The 21,866-nt window shown below is 44.0% G+C and overlaps 1 protein-coding gene across 3 annotated transcripts in view; it reads left to right on the top strand.

Annotated features, from left to right (window-relative positions):
* LOC142591036 (uncharacterized) overlaps positions 1-21,866 on the top strand; it is a 256,522-nt gene that overhangs the window by 3,003 nt on the left and 231,653 nt on the right. For 2 of the 3 annotated variants that reach the window (XM_075703412.1, XM_075703414.1), the window contains exons 2-4: positions 7,158-7,244; positions 18,468-18,559; positions 21,112-21,263. In XM_075703412.1, coding sequence (XP_075559527.1) covers positions 7,187-7,244; positions 18,468-18,559; positions 21,112-21,263 — 302 coding nt within the window. In that variant the 5' untranslated portion in view covers positions 7,158-7,186. The remainder of the gene's footprint in view (positions 1-7,157; positions 7,245-18,467; positions 18,560-21,111; positions 21,264-21,866) is intronic. The other variant, XM_075703417.1, reaches the window with a different exon arrangement.

Genomic DNA, 21,866 nt, shown 5'->3' with positions numbered 1-21,866 from the left:
GCTCCCACTCCGAACACGTGCAATCCTCCATCTCTTGTCGCCTAAGAACTTGCACGCAAGTTGCGGTATTGCTTCCAGGTAACGTCAACTCGACAATGTCGCTAACAATATACGTGTCCGTTGCAGTCGAGCCTACGCTGAACATCCGTCCATGCCGATTGAGCCTTCGGCGGCCGATCTGACTTCACTGCCTCCCAGAGTACTATGTACTACCCACAGTACATAGTACTATGTACTACCCACAGTGGCGTCCGTCACGTCCAACGCGGTATTATTGCTGCTATCGAGGCCATATTTCACGTTTCTGCTGCAAGTGCGAGCTGGAGGAGCGTCGGGAGTAGGACCTGTCTGAACGCAATTTTTCCAGTGGAGCCTCTTTCCAAAGCCGGCGTTTACCTTCACCTCTGCTCCGCTCTACATCTCCGCCCGATTCGACAGAATACTTACCGTTCAGATAGACGCCGCTCACATTCGCCGTTCCGCTGCTTCACGTCGACAGTATGGCGTGTTTCACTCAACTCCAGCGTTCGTCCGGAAAACTAAGTGTGCAGTTCTTGCAGGAATAACGGCACACATCAACCGGACTGAAATTCCTCGAGTGTGGAGGTCCAATCTACTTTCGGTGTTTGTTCAAGGGGTAGCCGTAAATTCTTTGGTGAGCACATGCGCGACAATTTCAGTTATTCATGCTAAGGCGGGAACGGTTCCCGCCTCAGGACGGTCACGGCGCATAACGATGAATCGAGGCTAATCGCAGTCCAAGGGCGCACGCTTCGCCCTTCTGCTCTTCGTACTGTCAGTGTCCTGACCGATGATATCTTGCGCCACATGCAGTTAACTGTGTTGGCCCTGTGCGCTCATCAACAAATTTCAGGGTGGAATTCTATCTTTTCTGTTCCAATGACCATTAGTTGTGGGTAACGCGTCGTGCATCTTATCGGCACCAATTTATTGCCTGGGGATCAACCTTGCACGAAGTTATGGCCGATCGCTGGAGACTGCCGCCCCACCTACAGCGATGAATGCATCGTGCCCAATAAACTTATCTCCTCTACCGGCCTTCATAATTGTGATGCTGTTTCTTCCTATAGCCTTACTACAGCTAGAAGCAGCGACTTGCCTCCTTCACAGGTGCCCGCATGTGCCCACTTTGTTGAAGAAATACGCAATTCCTTTTCGAGTCCGTTCGTCGACTCTGGGCCAAACCACAGCTGCAGCGCATCGCATTGAGATAGACGAAGCGTCTGTAGTGCTCCAAAGTCCATACCGCGTTCCTCACCGAGAAGAAAATCACGGAAAGAAATGTCGCGGATATTCTACAACAGGAGCGCATCCAACCTTCTTCTAGCCTTTTGTCATCCCCTGCTGTTTTGTTCAGGAAAGAAAACTATTACCTACTCTTCTGCGACGATTAGCGGGCCCTCAGTAAGATCACTCGAAAAGACGTATATCCTATGCGATGCATTCATGAGGCCCTTCATTCGCAACAAGGCGCAGAATACTTTTCAAGCCTCGATATGCTTTCTAGCGAAAGGGCTGATTGCTATGCATAAAGATTAAAATGAAAAGAACAGCGCTTGCCACACATATGGACTTTATGAATTCAACGTCAGCCTCCCGGGCTACGTAATGCACCTGCGAACTTTTGACCGCATGATAGACACCGTGCTCTGTGGTTTGAAATTAAAAAATTACCTCTGCTACCTGGATGACATGGTCGCAATTTCATCAACATTTCTTCAACACCTGCAACGCTTGAATAAATTTCTAATGCGCCTTGCCAATACAGGTCTACAGCTCAACACGAATAAATGTATTTCAAGGTCCTGCGGCATGTCCTCAGCAAGGAAGGCCTACGTCCTGTCCTTGATAATGTTACTGCGGTCCTTCACTTCCAGCCCTCAGAAAGACCTAAAGACTTGCGAAGCTTCCTTGGCCTCGTTTTCTATTTCCGTCGCTAATACTACACCAACTCCTTGTTACCAGTGTACCCTTCGTCTGGCCTCAAGAATGTGAAGGAGCCTTTAACATGTTGAAATGACCCCTTACGTCTGAACCTGTGTTTTGCCACTTTGATGAGACTGCATCGACTCTCTTGTACACAGGCGCTAGCGACCGTGGCACAGGTGCAATTCTTCTAGAACGCAATGGCTCTTCGCGAGACAGAGTCGCGGCACACGCCAGCTACGTTCGCAATGATGCCCGGAGCAACTATAACGTCACTAAGTAGGAATGCTTGGCTGTTGTTTGATCCATACAAATGTTCCTTCCTTATTGGCGCGCGCGTCATTTAAGAATTGTTATGGAACACCACGCCTTACGCTAGCTCTCCAGGCTCAAGAACTTGACCGAACGTCTGAGACACTAGATTCTCCACCTGCACAAGTATGACTTTTACGTTATTCATAAGTCATGCAAGAAACACGCAAGACACTGCTGCCCATGCTCGTTGGCCGTTTCCTGCTCGAGCCGCTCGACACCTCTGGAACTGCGCCGCGAAGCCGCTTTTCCAATTTCACCTTTACGCTGATTTCCACCCTAGTCTCGATAGAACGCCTTGGTGCGGATTACGATCTGACATTCACATCTCGCCAACTGGCTGACCCGTATTGTCAGTGTATGACAAAACACCTCTCTGACGCTTCTTCTCCAGCTGACGCGCGGCTTCTGCGCCAACTCAAACAATTCAAGCTGATAAATCGTGTGCTGTACGGCGCATTTACCACCCTGACGATCAATGCTGGGTAGCCGTTCTGCCATGCATCTTCGTGTCCATATCCTTGAAGTATTCCACGATGACATGATAGCTGCCCCCCATCTCGGTTTACAAGAAACCTACGATTGCATTCGAAGCCGCTACTATTGGCCTGACCTTTCTTCTAGTGCATCGAGGTACGTCGGTTCCCGTTTCCTGTGTCAGCGTCACAAGCTCCCAACCTCACTTCTGCCGGTGAATTACTACCCATTCTGTGTCTTGCAGGAGCCTTTGAGGTTGTTGGTATCAACCTTCACGGGGCTCTCCCTGCTACTCCTGTAGGCAATCGCTGGATCGTAACCGCCATCGACTACCTGACGCGCTACAATGAGACGTCAGTGACCGCAGGCTCAGCTTAGGAAGTTGCCGACTTCATTCTTCAAGATATCATTTTATACAACGGTTCACCTCGGTCACTGCTGAGAGACCGTGGAAAGGCCGTTTGCTCACCGCCACTAAACCGCCGAATACCGCCAACAAAACTCCTTCGAACTATCATCCACAGAATAACGGCTTGACGGAGTGATTTCATCGCACGCTTGCCGACATGATCACCGTATACATTCAAATTGACTATAAAAGTTGGGACAAGCTTCTGACATTCGTCACTTTCGCCGGTGGTGCGTTCAACGCATCACCCGCTATTCGGCATTTTACCTATTTTACGGACAGACACCTCCTTCACTTCTCGAAGTTTACTTCTTCGATTCCCCTCTCAACCCAGCAACATCAAAGAAATCGTTTCACGAGCGGGCAGTGTCACAGGCTTGCTCGCTTTAACACAGCTGCCAGAGAACAGCACGGGAGGATTATTTAGGAAACATTCCATCGCGTTGTGTCCTTCCGAAATGGTGATGAGGTAGTCCAATTGACGACCCCTCGAACTCATGGTTTGTGTGACAAGTTCCAACCGCGATTCATCGGGCGATACTTACTAAGGGAGCTCACATCGTCCATCAGTTATTACACGACTCTTCTATTTGCTACAACAGACCGCTGTTTCGGCAGCACTGAGGTCGTTCGCACCTCCCGTACGAAACCCTTCACTTGGCGTTCTGCGTCGACTTTACATGCGGCCAGGGTTGCCGCTTCCACATGGAGGGACGGGAGGGGGAATAGTGTGGGCGTTTATTACACACGCCTCTTCTGTATGTATATTATCATCATCGTACGGTCGCCGATCCTCCCCTGCAGTGCCGGGGGCTCACCATCGGGTTTGTGCCTTTCCCGGTTCGACGCGGGGTACTGAGGCAAAATATGCGTCGTTCCAACAGACATAATAGCATACGTATATATATATATATATATATATATATATATATATATATATATATATATATATATATATATATATATATATATATATATATATATATATATATATATGGGTAGTGGCCGTGGCTAACACTCCCAGGGTTAGACCTAGTAGCAAAACTTAAGTACCCCAGAAATTGGATGGGATGACAGCCGAGCCGTAGCTCCATTGGTAGAGCATCGCTGCTGTAATGCGAAGACGTGGGATCGTTCTCAATCTGCGACCTGTTTTTTCTGCCTCTTTCAATTCTATTTATCTACATTTTCTTTATTTCAATTTGTAAGTACAAGTATTGTCCCCTGTGTTGTCCTTGGTGTCTTTCTTTGTTGTCTTCTTGCTAAAAAGAAAAGGGTAATCGATACCAGCTACTGTCTAATGAGTAATATATTGAGGGATCAATGCACGACTAAATATTTGGGCGTGATGCAGTCGGGCAACTGCTATTGGCGCGCGCACGTGGACTATGTAGTTGGAAAAGCGGCAGTTGCTATGAATTACATTCAAAGAAATTTAAAATGTGCAAATTCTAACCTTAAAAGCACGGCGCACCTAACTTGTCTACGACATATGTTGGAATATGCTTGTACCCTTGGGGACCCGCCACAGATATGTCTTATAAATGAGCTAGAAAAAATACAGAACAGAGCGGCCAGGTTCATCTTGGGTAGGTACGGGAGGAAGTACAGTTGCACACCAATGAAAAAACAGCTAAACAGGGGATCCCTGGCGTCTTGCCGAAAGAAACTGTGGCTAAAGCTTCTGAATGAAATCTATCACAACAAAACTGGAATTGGTAGGGAAATGCACATAAAACAACCAAACTCTATATCGGCGCGCACTGACCACCAGCGCAAAATTTTAGAATACCGGGCGAGGACGGGCCTGTATGCCAATTCTTTCTTTGTTAAATCTACCGCTCAGTGGAATCGACTGTCATGTGGACAAGTGTGCAGTGTGAATCAAGATGCATTATTCTCATGCTTTTAACCCCCCTGCTGTAACGCTTGCCGGATAAGCGGTGATATGTCTGAGTAAATTAGTAAAGAACAGCATTATATATATATATATATATATATATATATATATATATATATATATATATATACATATCGAAAGAGAGAAAGAGTTACGGTAATATTTCTCTAGAGGAGCGTCGATGAAGAAGACGTAGTTGATCTGGCACGCGCATTCGACTGTACGGTTCACTGCTTCATATCCTTGTAAATATATTGTAAATACGTTTCCCTGTTACATTCGCCACCACGTAAAACCTTTGTGGAAGTGTTGTGGTTCTCACGCAAGACGGACCACTATCAGACTGGTCTATTCCTATGCTGCTGGTGAAGGTGTCAGGAATGGACGTTCTTGTGTTTTTCTTTCCCGAGCATCGGTTTCTGCCACCGCTCCTTCTGTTATCTCTTTCAGACACACGAGAGCCCACGGCCACTAGCGAAGTTGGTAATAGAGAGGCACTATCCACGCCGGTTGACAACGGCCGTTGGTCGGTGACTTCTAGATGGCCGACGGGCGGGTCCCCGACCTTGTGCAGAGCACTTCTTTATTCGAAATTCTACAGCCTCGCCGCTAACACAGCTTCGCTCGTTGCCACACACACCTGCTTTTGCCCCTTCTCTCCTTCGAATGAACTTTATGTATATATACTGCGCTGAGCAAAGCACACATATGTCGTTTTGAAAAATAGAAGTCCACTTGTCGAAACGTTTACTCCTGTTTCACCTTATTCTCGTTTAGTTCATCGTCTTGAATTTTCATCTCCCGCCTTCTCCCTGTTTACCCAAGAAATAACTGAGGATGTTAGTCAAGACAGATAGTAGTGTTGAAGAATAATATTCAGAAAGCAAACGATGTGTTGAATAGCCTGGCAAGAAAAGGAATCATGCTCGCCAGGTAGCCTCTATCATCTCTGCTGGAGTAGGCTTACCTAGGTCAGATACTGAAAGGCGACCCCAGATCTTGAGAAGGAAATTGACAGAAGATTAAACTAGGGCTTGAGTGTGTAGGCTGGACACAACTAAATCCTGACTGAAAGCTAACTTCTGTCATTGAAAATAAATATACAATCATTGCATCGTACCTTTATGAGTTTAGCACCGCGCATGGGACGATGGAATGAGATGTTTTAGGCATAACGTTAAGATAGAAGAAGAGAGTGGCTTGGATTAGACAGCAAACTATGATAGCCAATATTCGGGTTGATATTAGGCGAAAAAAATGGAGCGTAGCATGACATGTAATTGGTAGGTCAGATAATGGGTTTGCCGTTCCTTTTACTTAAGAGGTGTGAAAGGAAGGGAAATGCTGTTGAGGATCGCATAAAATTAGGTGGGTTGACGAAATTGGGCAATTTCCTAGCACAGTTCAGAATGAGCTAATCAAGAAATCAATATGAGGTCATATGCACTGGAATTCGTCCTGTAATAGATATGAAACTAAGCTGACGATAAAGATTGTGACTATTAGAGAAATCACAGCGCAAAAATCTAAAAATATATGTTCGCTTGCTTGTGAATAACTACGTAAGCATGGTTGATCCTACAAATAAAAGCACTCAGAGTTGTTATCTTTCCATAAATGGGTAGTGCCACGAAGTTTTAAAGATTATGTGCTTGACAAGTAAAACGATGCAAGCTTGGGGTATGCAATATATGAAAAGAAACTACCATAATAATCAAAAAGCTCATTTGCTCTGCATCCAACTTATAGCTCACAATGTAAAAACAACACTCATGTATTTCAATTAGCTTCTTTGCTACATGAATGCAAATCACTAAACAGATGCAATTTCTTGAATAATAGTTACCACTGTGCTCTCGCATTTAATTGACGCACATGTAGTATACTTGTTCTGTTCTTGCAATTCATAGGACTAAAAGCTCCAGTAGATTTTTAGGTAATTTTCTAGACATCGTATTTTCTTCCATAACAAATATTTCATTGATTACCATTGAAAAGTCAGTTTTGAGGTTCTCGTTCCAGTGGTATTCTACTAAGACGAAAAAATTGCTTTGTTTTGCAAACACCTTACATTGCCGTGTACTGAAGGCTTTTGCTATTATTACTTCTCAGAATATATTGGTGAAACAAAGGGAGAACTAATGCTACTGCTGCTGATGATTGTCCTAGTTACAACTGATGTTTCAAAGATCACAGCATGTAAGTGAAATGTTTCGTGACTGCAATGTAGTGGGGGTGTCCATAAGGTGTCCAACTGAAGTACTTGTGCCACTTAGAGGGAGGAATGATTACGTTGGAGTTTCCTTAAGTTCTCTTTTTAGACGACATTGTTATACTGATGTCGATACATAGGGATGAATGATCAACTAAAATTAGAAGCACTCACTCACTAAAAAGACCTATTTGTAAAAAAAAAGTTCGATCAGTGCACACCATTCAATGCAAATCAATGCGATCGCTTTAATTCTGCACAAGTAAATGTTACTAAATACTTAAAATAAACTTATTCTCAAAATATGTAAAATAAATAACCTATAGTTAGGATGGACGAACCTTTCTTAATTGGTGCATCGTACTATATTTATCATACACCAAGCTTCATTGTCGTTATTTCGTAGTCGCTCCACTCTAGACGGAACTAGATTTATAAGTAATAAACAGCTTTCTAATCCGATGAACCTGATACCAGTCGTCCGCCATAGGATCCCGCAGTCTAATCGCCTATTCCGTTTTAACATAAAACCTCAATGGGGGCACATCCTTAGAGAACCAAAATTTAAGTGGATTAATACCCTTTTATGGAATGCGTGTTCTAGTAAATGCTGATGTTGATGCAATCTGTTTGTAGCGATAAAAATACTTTTGAAATAATCGTTTCGGAGTTTACGCATTTCGATTTGCTGTGTTCTGCACTCCTCCTGCGCATTATGCCGGAGATGAGTGAAGAGATGAGGTGCCATAAGTAAGAATTCCTCTAGCGTTTCGGAACACTAATCTTTGCTGGACAGAGGAAGATCTCAAGTGCATTGTAAAGAAGGCTCATTTTCAGCCAAACTCAAGTCTGAAGCACGTTTCTGGTAGCTCCATCCGTGCACGTGCTAGTCTCGCAAAGCTCAAGGCGGACGATACAGTTGCCACAACGTATTTTCTTCTGGTTAATTTGGAGCTCTTACTGTAAAGAAATAAGTCGAGACAATCTGTCTCCCTTCTTGAGTATCGAGGTCAAGGCCTGGTAAACCGGCTTGTGTGGCAGCTCCTGCCTATGGACTAACTCCATTTATTGGGGAGCTGATACCTCAGCACTAATTGCATAAAAATGTAGAGTTTTTGGCGTCACGAGAGAGCAGGCAGTGTCGCAGTTCTGCTCCTCGTCCAGTGTTAGCATGTTGGCTCTCTTGAAAGCTGTATCTGGGATTGCGCTGGCTTCAAAGAAAAATTGAAATCATTTCAACCAAGACGTTCAGGACGAGCCGTTAAATTCTGGTAGACAGCTTGTAAACCTGTGGGTAGCTATGGCGTACAGACAACGTTGCGTAGCACGGGTGAAAATCCACTTCGCCGTCGCCACTACTATGAGCCCTGTTGTTTTTCACATGTGCGTACGTGCAACCCGTCGTCGTCCAAAAAAAAGGGGGGGGGTAGCCCAGAACCGTTAAATACTTCATTATTTCAAGGACCGTTGGAGGTGGAAGCCAAGCTGAGCGCCGAGGGAAAATCGAGTGTTGTGCTCCACGTGATACAGAGTTACCAGCTGAGGAGTGCGTTCCCCGAAACCGCACAGGAGCACTAGTCGGGCGCCTCGGGGACAACGCAGCCTGCACGGTAGCGTCGGAGGTGAGGCGCGCTCGAACGCAGCACAATCTTCCCGGGTAAAAGTAGGTGCGACACACACAAATCTTAGTTTAAGGGAGCTGATACGCCAACCTAGCTTTCGACCGAAGGACGGTGGGAGTTGGCGATATTTTTTGCTTAGCTGTAAACGTCTGTAAATTCTGTAAACATCTGCCTTGCCTAAAAATCATAATCTATAGATTGCCCTAATATAATCTTTTTCTTCGAGCCACTTCAACAGCTCTTAATTGGTGACCTGAGTTGTCATTCTAAGTATTGATGCCAATGTTTAACTGCTCCCTAGAGGCAGGGCTTATTTCTACAATCACTGCCTTTTTAAATAACCTTCACCCGGCAGTCACGCCACTTAATAGGAATTTTGAATGCGTTAACATAAGGCACGTCAAAGAGTAAGAAGTGTATCTGTGCCAAGCGGGGAAAACGGTTTACGTGGTAAACCGTTTTCGACGGTTTACCACGTCGAAAAAGGTCGACGGGAAACGGGAAAACTTAGCCTCGCCGCTAACACCTCGCCGCATGGGTTTATGTGCCTCGCCGTAAGGGTATATGGGCAGTGAAGCCAACGGTATTCTGCTCCAGACCACCATCAGTGCATTTTCCTTCTCGAAGAAAGGGGGCATGTAGAGTGAGCTCATAATCAGCGTTTTACAGTCAGGTGAATGCGGTTTAAATCACGAACCCATAACCTTATTAGGGTGGAAAGTATTGCTAACGCATTTCTGTCGCCAATACATTTCTTTTGTAATTATTGCGTGACCAAATTTTTTAACCTTCTCATTATTTGTTGCGACACAGTCAAACATCGTTTTTTTATTTTGCTGTATGCTATCACTACGTCTCCGTAAGTATGCCACTCCTAGCAACATCTTGTTTGATTTCCATGTACCCCTAATCCATATATGCTTTTTACACGTCGATTTGAGCATTTGCTTTCCATACTTCGCTAAGGAGCGTGCTTTCTCCTCCCCCTAACTGAGGCACAGTCCTTCTCTTGTAGTTTTCCCGTGCCTTTAGGCAACCGTAGAGACAACCTATCTGAGACACTAGGTTAGCATGATACTAAGCTAGACAGGGTAACTGGTGCATATGGATGGCTATGTCATGCGATCTCATGCTGGCACGCTTGCACCCCTCAAAAACGACGTGCAGTTACCCGGTGACGTCGACGATAAACGTTGATTGTAGATAAATTGTAGCTTAAAATAAGAAACGTCAGCTATGATAAATATCTAGAACTGGCTTTCGGAAAAACTAATTAATTTTATTATTGTAGGCAAGATATATATACACTATAAGTGGATCTGTTTGCTGTTGGAATGGTATAAAAATTGGGCGAGTACAGTGTTCAGCAGGGAATTATTTTTCAAACAACGAACGCACAAACTCCTGGGACACCTGAAAAAATTGATTATTCATCCCCTTATATTGCTGGCTATGACGCTGCTCAGCGCAGCACGAGATTGTTGGTTACGTCACGGGAGAGAGCGACAGAAAAATAATATAAATAATGTCCTTACTGGAGTCAAGGGGGGCGGGATCCGGGAGACAAGCCCCATCAGGACTTCCCCTTCACAGGCGTCGGCCAGACATTGAGTCGTGGTGGCGTTGTTGGCCAGCCGGACTTCCCATAGTTGGTTCTGCAGGCAAGTGCAGAGCAGCGCAGCCTCCCACTGCTCGGGCATGGAGATTTTAAATTTAGCGTTGGTGCTGTCTTTATAGGCATGTGTCACTACGGGACAGATTGTGTAGTCGAGGTCGGCGCGAGCCACCACGCGCGCTTCGCATTGTGATGTGTGAACATCTGGGTAGATGTGACTGTACCGTGAGAGAGGGAAATGTGCATGTGTTTTATATTCGTCATGTTGTTGTCTGGTACTTATTGATTGACTTGTGACGTGGTCGCGCCTAGAGGCGACTGCATCTTCTTCAGCCTGCTGGGTTGTGTGTCGTCGGCGAGGTTGCTTCTCTGATGATTGGTGACACGCCTGCTGGACGATTTCTCGGGCAGCGTCGTGAGCGGCTTCGTTTCCGGCAAGGCCCGAATGGCCTAGGGTCCATATTAGCTGAACTTGGCAGCGACGGGCTGGGTACGTCCTTGAGAGTGTGTGGTTTCCTTGGGGTAAGATGGGGCTTATGGTGAAGTGGCGGAGAGCCCTCTTGGAGTGACTAATAAGTGCATTTCTTATAGAAGTAATAATTAATAATAAGGCACTTCTATTGAAGTGCATAGTAAGGTTCTACAGGCGGTGAAAATTATTCCGGAGCGCACCACTACGACGAGCCGCATAATCAGATCGTAGTTTTGGTACGAGAACTCCAAGTTTATCAGAATGAAGATTGTTTGCTTACTTCATTCATTTTATATCTTTCTATCATCTTCTTTCTATATCGCAATTGTCTATGAATATATCTATCTAACCTCTTACGCCAACCCAGTCGACCTAGTTATCTATCTGCATAGGTCACTAAGCGGTTAGTTCAGGATCTTGATGCCGCCGTCTTTGCAGCTTCGCGATTAAGCTCTCGTCACGCCGTCACCGTGATGACATCATGGTCATGCAGTAGTCATGAATTTATTCTGATAGCGTCGCCCTGAATTCTACGTGGTCACTCCGGCATTGCAAGTACAGCTTCGACATTCTACTTTTGTCATGCCATCGCCGTCATACACTGGTCTTCAACCTATTGTCATTGTTCTCATATAGTTGTCTGGCTATTGTCACCATTTTCACGTCGTCATACAGTCGTTGCATACATTCGTTTTTGTAAACGTGGGCTTCTCGGCAACGCCACGCGATATCGCAGGAAAATGTACCAGAGAGGAGCACGGCTACCATAATGAGTTTCGCAGCGCTTGCACGCATCGGCGCGCCATGCATGTCTGACATCACTCGCAGGGTTGGTGGCGGTGGCACTAGATGGTGTTCATTTCTTTAAGGCAAATGCGAATGAGGACTCGCGCTGCAGCACACGCCGCATACAAAACACAAATCGACGATGGCGATACATTCGCGCGCTATACTGATTCCATGATAGAGTTACCGTGGGGACTCATTGTGAGATGAGTTGTGGCAAATATTTCTTGAATATGACACGTGGGGAAATGGACAAGGGGTCCCATGCAAACGCCGTCTACATGAATACATAAGCCCAGTATCAACGAATACAATTCGTTGGTAAACCAGAACAAGTAACAATTAGTGCGTTGCTTTTGAAGGCGTCCGAAGCTCGAACACTATCGTGCAAGATACCGTCGAAGGACTGCTCCAAGGGTGATGTTCTAAGGAAATTTTTTGACTGGAATTGGAATGCCGTTGTGGGACCTTGGTAGATTACACGTATGAAGACAATTCGGACAAGTTGGTTCGGTCTCGCCAAATCACGTTAATGTTTTTTTACGCTTTGCAGCCTTTTAACGTGAAAGTACATTGATATCTCGATCCCTATCTCTAGAGTGGTTAGCGCCGTTAAGCCCTCACATTGGTTAGCTGTTAACTAAAGAACGCAAAACTGTGGCCCCAGCATAACCAAACATTGCCGAAACGAATACACACCATTATCTTATTTTTGTCGGTCGCGAAATTCATTTAATCAATCACACATACGGTGGCATTAGTAAAGAATAAGGTACTTTTTTAAATTGCTAAATATGCCACGTGAATGAGCGGTGCGTATAAGGCCGTTATATACGATCCTATGACTTCTGAGTTTTACGACTCCGCCTTCCATAGTGCCTCCATTCTTGCTTTTGACATTGGGCCACCTTATACGGATATAAACTACTGACCACAGTTGAGCCATAGCTCCACGTAAGAAGCTAAAGCCACAGAACTATCTTCTTATTTTCCATTTGTTAAGTGTACATCTTTGAAGTAACTCCTTGTGCCTCAGGTTTTCAAATTTCACGAAAAACCCTAGCTGGTTCTTGTGCAATGAGTTTTGCCGTTCGCGAAATTTTATTGTAACGGCTACTGAGCGCATCACTGAGGCGCTTAAACGACGCGCAATCCATACAAATGCTTGCGTGCAGATTCATTCGGTTATTTATATTCAAGGTATATGTGAAAGAGTAAACTTCTAGCAGTGCTGCTTACCGCAATCAATTATACACATCTGCTGAGTCTGTGAGCAGTGTATACAATGTGGCTGGTTGATTCATCTTTAGCGCTCTGTCCTGTTTACTCGCTCGTCCTGTGTTGCGCTATTGATGTTTTTGTTCTAATGAGTCTGTGAATCCATTGTAAAGCTACAAATGGAGTCTGGTTATCATGCATTGAATTGGATAGCGCAAGTTTCTGAATAAGCCGAGGGCAACTTCACTGTGGTGGTACACAGGCAATCCGGAATGTTGTCTCTGCGGCATGCCCTGCCATTTGTTGAAAACACTGCGTTTATTTATTAGGCTGTTGCTTTAGTCTGAAGCAGTACAGTGCAAAAGGGAAAGTGCCGTGAGTAAACTCAGCATATTTCTCTATTGATAATTACATTAGAGGTCTCATTAAGGTGAATCCGTACTATTGGTAATATTGATCGTTATCTTCATCATCGCCAGTCTATTTTATGTCCACTGCAGGATGAAGGCCTCTCCCTGCGATTTTCATTTAGCCTATCCTGTGCCAACTGACTCCAACAAGTGCCCGTGGTTTTTCTAATTTCATGGCCCCACCTTGTCTTCTGCCGTCCTCGATAGCGTTTCCTTTCTTTTGGCACCCATTTCGTAACGACAAGCGTCCACCGGTTATCTGACCTGTGCATTATATGACCTGCCTAGCTCCATTTCTTTCTCTTAATTTCAATTAGTATATCCCGTTCGCTCTCTGATCCAAACCGCTCTCTTTCTGTCTCTTAACGTTATGCCTAGCAATGTTCAATACATCGCACTTTGCGCGGTCCTTAACTTGTCCTGAAGCTTCATTGTCAGTCTCCAAGTTTCTACCCCATACGTCAGCATCGGCAAAATGCACTGATTATACACCTTCGTTTACAATGATAGCGATAATCTTCCAGTCAGGAGCTGATAGTGTCAGTCGTATGGGATCCAACCATTTTTTATTCTTCTGTAAATTTCCGTCTCATGGTCAGGGTTCGATGTAAGTAATTGATCTAGGTAAACGTACTCCTTTAAAGAGTCTAGAGGCTAACTGGCGATCCTGAACTCTTGTTTCTTGCCAGGTTATTGATCATTACTTTTGTTGTCTGCATATTGATCATCAGCCCCCCCCCCCCTCTTATACTCTCTTTGTTAAGGTCTTCAATCATTTGTTGTAACTCGTCTCCTGTGTTGCTGAACAGAGCAATGTCATCTGCAAACCGAAGTTTGATGAGATATTCGCCGTCGATCCTCACACCTAAGCCTTCGCCGCTTAATAGCCCAAATATTCTTCCAAGCACGCAGTCAATAACATTGTAGAGATTGTGTCTCCATGTCTGACCGCTTACTTTATATTATCTTCTTACTTTTCTTGTGTAGAATTAGGTAGCTGTCTGTACGCCTTGACTACGTAATGGCTCTGTGACTGCTGGTATCTCTACTAAATATAGTGCCTTTTGGTAATCCACGAAAGCCGTATAGGGAGGCTGATTGTACTCTTCGAATTTCTCGATTACCTGATTATTGACATGGATGTGAGCCACTGTAAAGCATTCCTCCCTGAATCCAGCCTGTTCTCTTTGTTGGCTAAAGTGCAGTGTTGTCATTATTTAATTGTAAGTTATCTTGGCAAGTATATGATATAGTACAGTGAGTTAACTAATAGGCCTATGATTTTTCACTACGTAGCGTCTCCCTTTTTCTTGATTAGTATATTTTTGACATTCTTCCAGTTCTGTGAGGCCCTTGAAGTCAATAGAACCTTAGTATAAAGCGTCGCCAAATCTTCAAGCATTATGTGTACTCCATGTTTGATTAAGTAGACTGTTATTCTATCTTCTCCTGCCGCTCTTGTCCATTTGACGTCTAGCAAGGCCCTTCCAACTTCATCGCTAGTTAAGAAGGAGCTTCTGTAACCTGTTCTTTACTACTTCGAATGGAGGTGTCGTGGCTGTTTTGGGTGTTGTGCAAGTCAGTATAGAATTCTTCAGCTGCTTCTACCATATCTTCGAGATTGCTGTTGATATTACCCTGCTTATATTTCTGTACATACATGTTCGTTTGTCCTATGCTAAGATTCTTTATCACTGATTTAAGGCTGCGTCCAATTTTTGACGGCTTTCTCAGTATTTCTCACGCGATAATTCGAATGTCCCTTATCTTCACCTTGTTTATCAAGTTTGACAGTTCCGCGAATTATATCTCTTGAGTTGGACACTTTCAATCTTTGTCGTTTCTTTGTTAGGACCTTTGTTACTTCACAGAGTTTGCCTACTGGTCGCCTTGGTACTTTGCCTGCCACTTCATTTGCTGCCTCGGAAGCTATCCTAGTTATGGTTTCATTAATTAACTATGTTATATTCGTCTTCCTCTTATAAGGCTGCACATTTATTGGCAAGTACCAGCCTGAATTTGTCTGTCCGTACCCTTACTACAACAAGGTTGGCAGGTTTCTTCTTGACCAATTCCTCTTCAATTTGAGGTGAATCCTAGCCCTCGCCTACCTATGATCACTGCACTTTGCTCTGCCTAAGATTTATGCATCATGCGCAATGCGAGGTTCGGCAGAAAGTATGAAATCAATTGGCTCTATTTTTCACTGTTACGGCTTTTCCATGTCCACTTTCTGTTGGGATACGCTTCCTGAAGAATGTGTTCATTTCTCGCAGCGTACTTCTTTCTGCGAATTCTATCAGCATCTCTCTCGCGTTCTTAGAATCGACGCCATAGTTGCCAATTGGTTGTTCACCCACCTTCTTTTCCCCCACTTTTGCAATGAAGTCGCCCATTACTACAGAATGCTGAGTTTGCACTTTCCTCTTCGCGAATTCAACATCTTCATAAAAGTGATCTACTTCATCATCATCGTGATTGGAGGTTGTAGCGTACGCTTGTACAACCTTTATTCTAAACCTCGTATCATGTTTGACTATGATTACTGCTTACTTCTGGGAACTGCTGCAGGATTCGTCAATGTTGCAAGCTATGTCCTTACAGATTAGTAATTCTACCCCGTATTGCTTCTTATATGGGAGACCTCGAAAGCAGAGGACAAGGCCTTAGTCAGCACTGTATAAGCCTATCCAGTTCTAATTTCACTAAGGCCGATGTTGTCAAACATTGTCTGACAGTTCCTCAAAGAGTCCTACTAAGCTAGCCTCCCTCGACAGAGTTCCCGTGGTCAGTTTCCAACGGCAGCCGGTCATGACCCAGATATTCTTAGCACCCTCTGCTGATGTTACAAGTCTCGCCGTCCCCCTCGCAATATGCTCCGCAGCTGCTGGGGTTGGGGTGCCATGGGTTAATTTTAAGAATCATCAGGAAGGTAGTGGCCGAATACTGTACCAGGCAGGTCAATTCGTGTTCTGGTGACGGAGTGTCGTTGTTGACGCTTAGAGGGCCTTGCTATTTGGTTGTAAGTGGAAAAGGGTAGGCTCACTTGATCTCGACATCTTTTGTTGGTGTGAGGCGTCACTCCGAACTTGGATATTTGGCACACTTGAAGAAGTGAAAGTCGAGCTCACCATCCTCAGTTTAAAAAAATTCATACGGGGTTTGTAACGCCTTTCCCACTTCTGAATGGTGCTTGCCTCAGCTCGTTAGTTGCACCTACTACAACTTGTTTCCAGCGGAACGTAATCACAAGGGCAGAAAGGGGCAATGAAATGCACTGGGCTAACAATTGAATGCTTATTGTTTATTTTCCACATTTTTGAGGTAAAAGAAAGCCAATACTTATTTTTTATTTTCTCATGGAAATCATCCCCCTCTCAGGTTGAAATGTCGTCTTTGCGCAAGAAGCCCTTTTCTTTTTCTGTTAGTACTATCAGTGGTGTACTTGCGTCTGAGTGCCCGCTTATATCAATACTGATGGCTTCTAGAACTTTGCACGTCAACTTCCATCTGTCTTTTTTTTCAAAAAGCTCCCTAAAACAGGACAAGTGAGCATGCAGCATCTTTGGAAAGAATCTACGCTGGGCAACTCGCTTTTCATTATTGCCAGCACCACTGCACCATTCAATTTTACGACATCAGAAATGTATATAAAAGTCCGTACAAGCTGATGTGTGCAATTTTAGAGCCATAGCCATTGACAGAAGCGGGCAATTATGCATCTGTACACCATCGGTAATAATAACAGAAAAGGAGAACGGCTACTTGAGCAAAATAATATTTAACACTGAGAGACGAAAAGTGGCATGGCGAAAGAAATAACAGATAACAAGCGTCATGCGCTACAAAATGAGGGGGAAATCAACATAATACACATTCTGTTGCAAGCCCAGTGCCTCTCGTCATCCCTTCCTGTCCGTATCAGTAGGTTCTGCTGCAAACCAATTGTGCCTTTGCTAAAGATTATTGTAGCACTATGTAAATATTCGTAATTCACAGCTGCACAATGGAGACTGCGGGAAAGTGGCCATAAATATGTCATTCGTCCAGATATTTAGGATGTGCCTCAATCAATACAATTATTGCTGCTCTTGATGTCAATTTCATTATCCACCGTTTGCACGGTCAGAAACATGGTACAATTGAGCATATGCTTCATTGCAGAGTTTCATTCCAGTTTATTTTTCTCTAGGACTGTAACTAATTATATAACGGTCAAAAATAAAAGATATAAATTTAGAAGAGGTACTAGGGTACTCTTCCCGAGTGCACAGACACATGGCCTTCACGGAAAATGGTCTATCCTAACAGGCTTTTTAGTCATGACCTTATTTTGTTATAAGTCTGAAATGTGCTTCAGATAGACACGATCTTTCGACAAGAAATTCAGGTCTCCACGGCTACATTTAGGGCACGGAATATTGTTTGGTGAAGAATATTTGTAGTTATAACTGGGTCTGCGATATTTGCATGATATAACCGTACAATTAGTTATATGAAATTCCTCCGTTATAAATCTAACTGATGTTCTTCACATGTAAGGAATGTGATTCCACTATTGCTCGAATTGAATCATGGAACTGCGCGTCTACATTACGTGATGTAATGATAAGCAATGAAACATCCAGGACTCTCCACGCATTCATAGCTCCTTTACCAGCAGTATTCTGTTAACATACTACGTGCGCGGTCTACCATACAAGCAGAAAATAATATTGTTGTTTCATTAGGGAGTGCGAATGTTTGCTACGTAAGGTACTCTCAGCCGGTAAATACCTCCATACAGTGATGAGGTCCGCCGATCTAGACCATTCGCTATTTTGACTCTACACATAGGTGGGTTGAATAATTATTTGTGTCAAAGATACTTCTCATCTCTCGGCACAAGAAGTCTCAACCAGATTAATATAGTAGTTATAATGTAGAGAACAACCATGCTTAAACTGTGCGCGATAACTGAGTGTTGCCCTTATAACGAACATATTTAGGTAATCTACCTCAACTGCTTCAAATGGTTAATTTATGTAAATTTTTTCCTTAACGAACTGTGAACTGATGACTTTCATGCATGGAATAATGGGCTGCAGCCGGCGACCAGAACCAGAGAAACCCTACCGCACAAAAAGAACCTGACGGAAAATCTTTATTTCCACGGATACCTTTACAAAAAGTTATGCGGGTACGTATTTCTCAATATTATTTCGTTCCAGTAAATCTTGCTGGGTATATCGCCATTTCCGAGCATCAGAAATACAATAAACTCGGCTCACTGGTGTAGGGAGCATCAAAATATTGCTTGTTTGCCTTAAGATGCAAGCGCGCCTTGTTCATATATGTATTTTCGTTACAGCACTACCCGACTAGAGATTAGCTATTACCCGCATCTTTCAACGCCAAATTATGCTTCATTTTTTCTGAATACGCAGAATACATCCTTCAGAATGCAAGGGCCCCATATGGTATCAGTTCTAATTGCTTAGGATTACCACATTTGCACGATCATACGATGTTTGCACAAGCACACCTCAATTTCTTGTTCAAGTTTTCCAAACCAAATATAACGCGCCTGGCGTTATATTCCGGTTGGTAGTATGAACATACTGCCTCTCTTTCTTTATTTTTGTTCAGGAGGTTCAAACTGCAGTGAGCTAAACCATTAGGTATCACCGTAATTGCTATTGTAGACAGAGCCGCGTTCGAACGAACACTCTATCCATCCAGAAATCACAAGACTCTGCGGTGAGCACTTCCGAACTCTGCCATGGAGGACGGCGGCAATGTCACGGGCAGTGTCAAAGGCGTCAGTGACTGTGGCTAAATGGTGTCTTCAATCGTTCTCTCACTGAATTTGGTGAAGAGAGTTCGCAGTAACCATTAACAGAGAGCACCGCGGGCGTCCGTCTTTATGGGAGATTTTGTGTTCCTTCGTGGAAGCTTCACTTCTAGTTATGCTCTTAATACCATGTATATTATATTTTTTTTACTTATTTTATAGAGCTGCCCAAGAACAGCTTTACGCCTTAATATTGGTGCACTTGTGTCGCATAAGGAACATAAAACGTAAAAACTAAACATTATATCTCGAGCAATAGTGGCACAAATGTAAAAAAATATTTGATTATTCAGAGGCAGAAGTCAGATGATGAGCAAGTAATAGAACTGAGTAAATCAAAATCACACACACGCAAACACACACACACACACACACAGACACACACATATTGTCACGTGGTTGTGACGTTGAAGAACACAGTAGCAATACTGTGAACGACAAAACTAACTTGGAATGGGTGAACCTGTGCCCACAAAACAGGCTACACATATAGCACAACGATAGCGGCTAACACCGTCGGCGACCGCCGAAAATCTGATCAATGGGTCATGCGCGTCGGCTTCTGTACATCAATCGTCGAATGTTCCAGACTAATCGTTGGGACCCGCGTGCCTTCCACAAAGTTCCACACCATTCGCATCAGGCGATGAAATCTGATAACATAAGGTTCGGCGACAACAGACACCGAATAGAAGCATCGATAACTTTCCAGAAACTTCGGATACATGCAGGCGCGTCCCGCGCTGTGCGATAACATTTGTTAGGCGGCAAAACGTGGTCGCCCTATAAATATATTTACACCTGTTTTATTGGGCGAACCTGTGCCCACAAAACAGGCTACACATATAGCCCAACGATAGCGGCGAACAGGGTCGGCGATCGTCGAAAATCTAATCAACGGGTCAAGCGCGTCGGTTTTTTTATCCATCTCGTCGAATGTTCCAGACTAATTGTTGGGACCCGCGTGCCTTTCAAAAAGTTCTACACCATTCGCGTCAGGCGATGAAATCTGATAACATAAGGTTCGGCGACAACAGACAGCGAATAGAAGCATCGATAACTTTCCAGAAACATCGGATACATGCAGGCGCGTCCCGCGCGGTGCGATAACATTTGTTAGGCGGCGAAACATGGTAGCCCGATAAAGATAAGTACACGTGTCATTACCCCCCTCTTAAAAAGCATCGACATGTGTGTGTGTGTGTGCGTGTGTGTGCGTGTGTGTGTGTGTGTGTGTGTGTGTGTTTGTGTTTGTGTGTGTGTGTTTGTGTTTGTGTGTGTGTGTGTGTGTGAGAGAGAGAGAGAGAGAGAATCCTTTTTCTGAGAAGAAGAGTTCCTCCTCATATTATAGTCGTGGCAGCATTGGTGAGGAGAAAATACAGTATTTTCTCTTCAATGCAATCTCCGTTTCACCAAATATTTGCATTTTCTACCATGCGCGAGCGCACATCAGCGGTTGTGCAGTACTGCAAACACTGCGTTATGTAGAAGCAGGTGCGCTGTGCAGTACGCCACGTCATAGTTCTAGGATACATACAATTTCTTGCTCTTCCTTTCGGCATATTCGCTTTCGAGTGTTGTGCCACAACATTTCCTTTACTGCCTGCTCATGAAGATGAAACTCTATGATCATATTATTGCCCAATCATAGAGGAGTCACTGTGCATCCTCGCTGGACGCGTGGACAATAATTTCCTTTTGGAGTTCCACCAAGTGTGCCCGTTTTGTGATCGTAAACGCATCGTGTGCATCTCATTTTCGCCACTTTGACTCCGATTTTGATTATCAGAAATAACTAAGTATAAATCTTTAAACGTGCTCATGAATACCTTGCAATGTTCCCAGATTTGTTATTTGTAGCTACCATTTCACTTCAATGTTTATTTATCTTTCCCAAGTTTCTTCAAACTGATAAAGAAATTCATCTACAAATGGTTGACCTAGAGGATTGGATTAACCTCAGATGCGAATGTGTGAAGTCTAGGTTCCAAGCAAGACATAGCGATGGATGTGAGAGGACGATGCACTGCTACACGTGGGTGAAGGACTCGTAAGTGAAATCTCACATCAATTTTCATCCCAAAGCTCTCGAGCCAGAGCCTGAATAAAGCAGAGTATTCCCATGCAGACGCAGTGCAGTGTGTAAGTGTGAAAGGCATTTTTGCCAAGACTGACATAAACCTCTGGAGATCACTCACAACATCCTTGGCACAGCATCATATACAAGCTACCTATATGTATATGTATATATATATATATATATATATATATATATATATATATATATATATGACCCATAGATGCGATGCTGTTGGATATAGCGTATGTGTCATACGGGTGATGTGGGGACAATAAATGCAATGTGGAAGTGTGTTTTTTGTGTGGAGGAGTTAAAGGCAGCGCGGGATATGCAGTGATCTGTGTTTGAATCATTTGTTTCATGAGCACAGAAGCCCATGTAGATGTGTGCAAAAAGAAATGTGCACCTTACAGAAGAAAAAGGAGGCGTAAATAATTTAGCCTTGAGCACTATTTAGTTGAATCGTTCAGCATCTTTGCGATAAATCAGTTCATCTTTCGCATTCGGTCTACTGTTGGCACTTCCGGTACCTTGTTTCGACGCAGGCGACAAAGTCATCTCTTGAGAAATACG

The sequence above is a fragment of the Dermacentor variabilis genome, chromosome 8 (assembly GCF_050947875.1).
Source record: "Dermacentor variabilis isolate Ectoservices chromosome 8, ASM5094787v1, whole genome shotgun sequence".
NCBI lineage: Eukaryota > Metazoa > Arthropoda > Arachnida > Ixodida > Ixodidae > Dermacentor > Dermacentor variabilis.
Note: the sequence above shows the minus strand (reverse complement) of the source record. Positions and strands in the feature narration are given on the sequence as shown.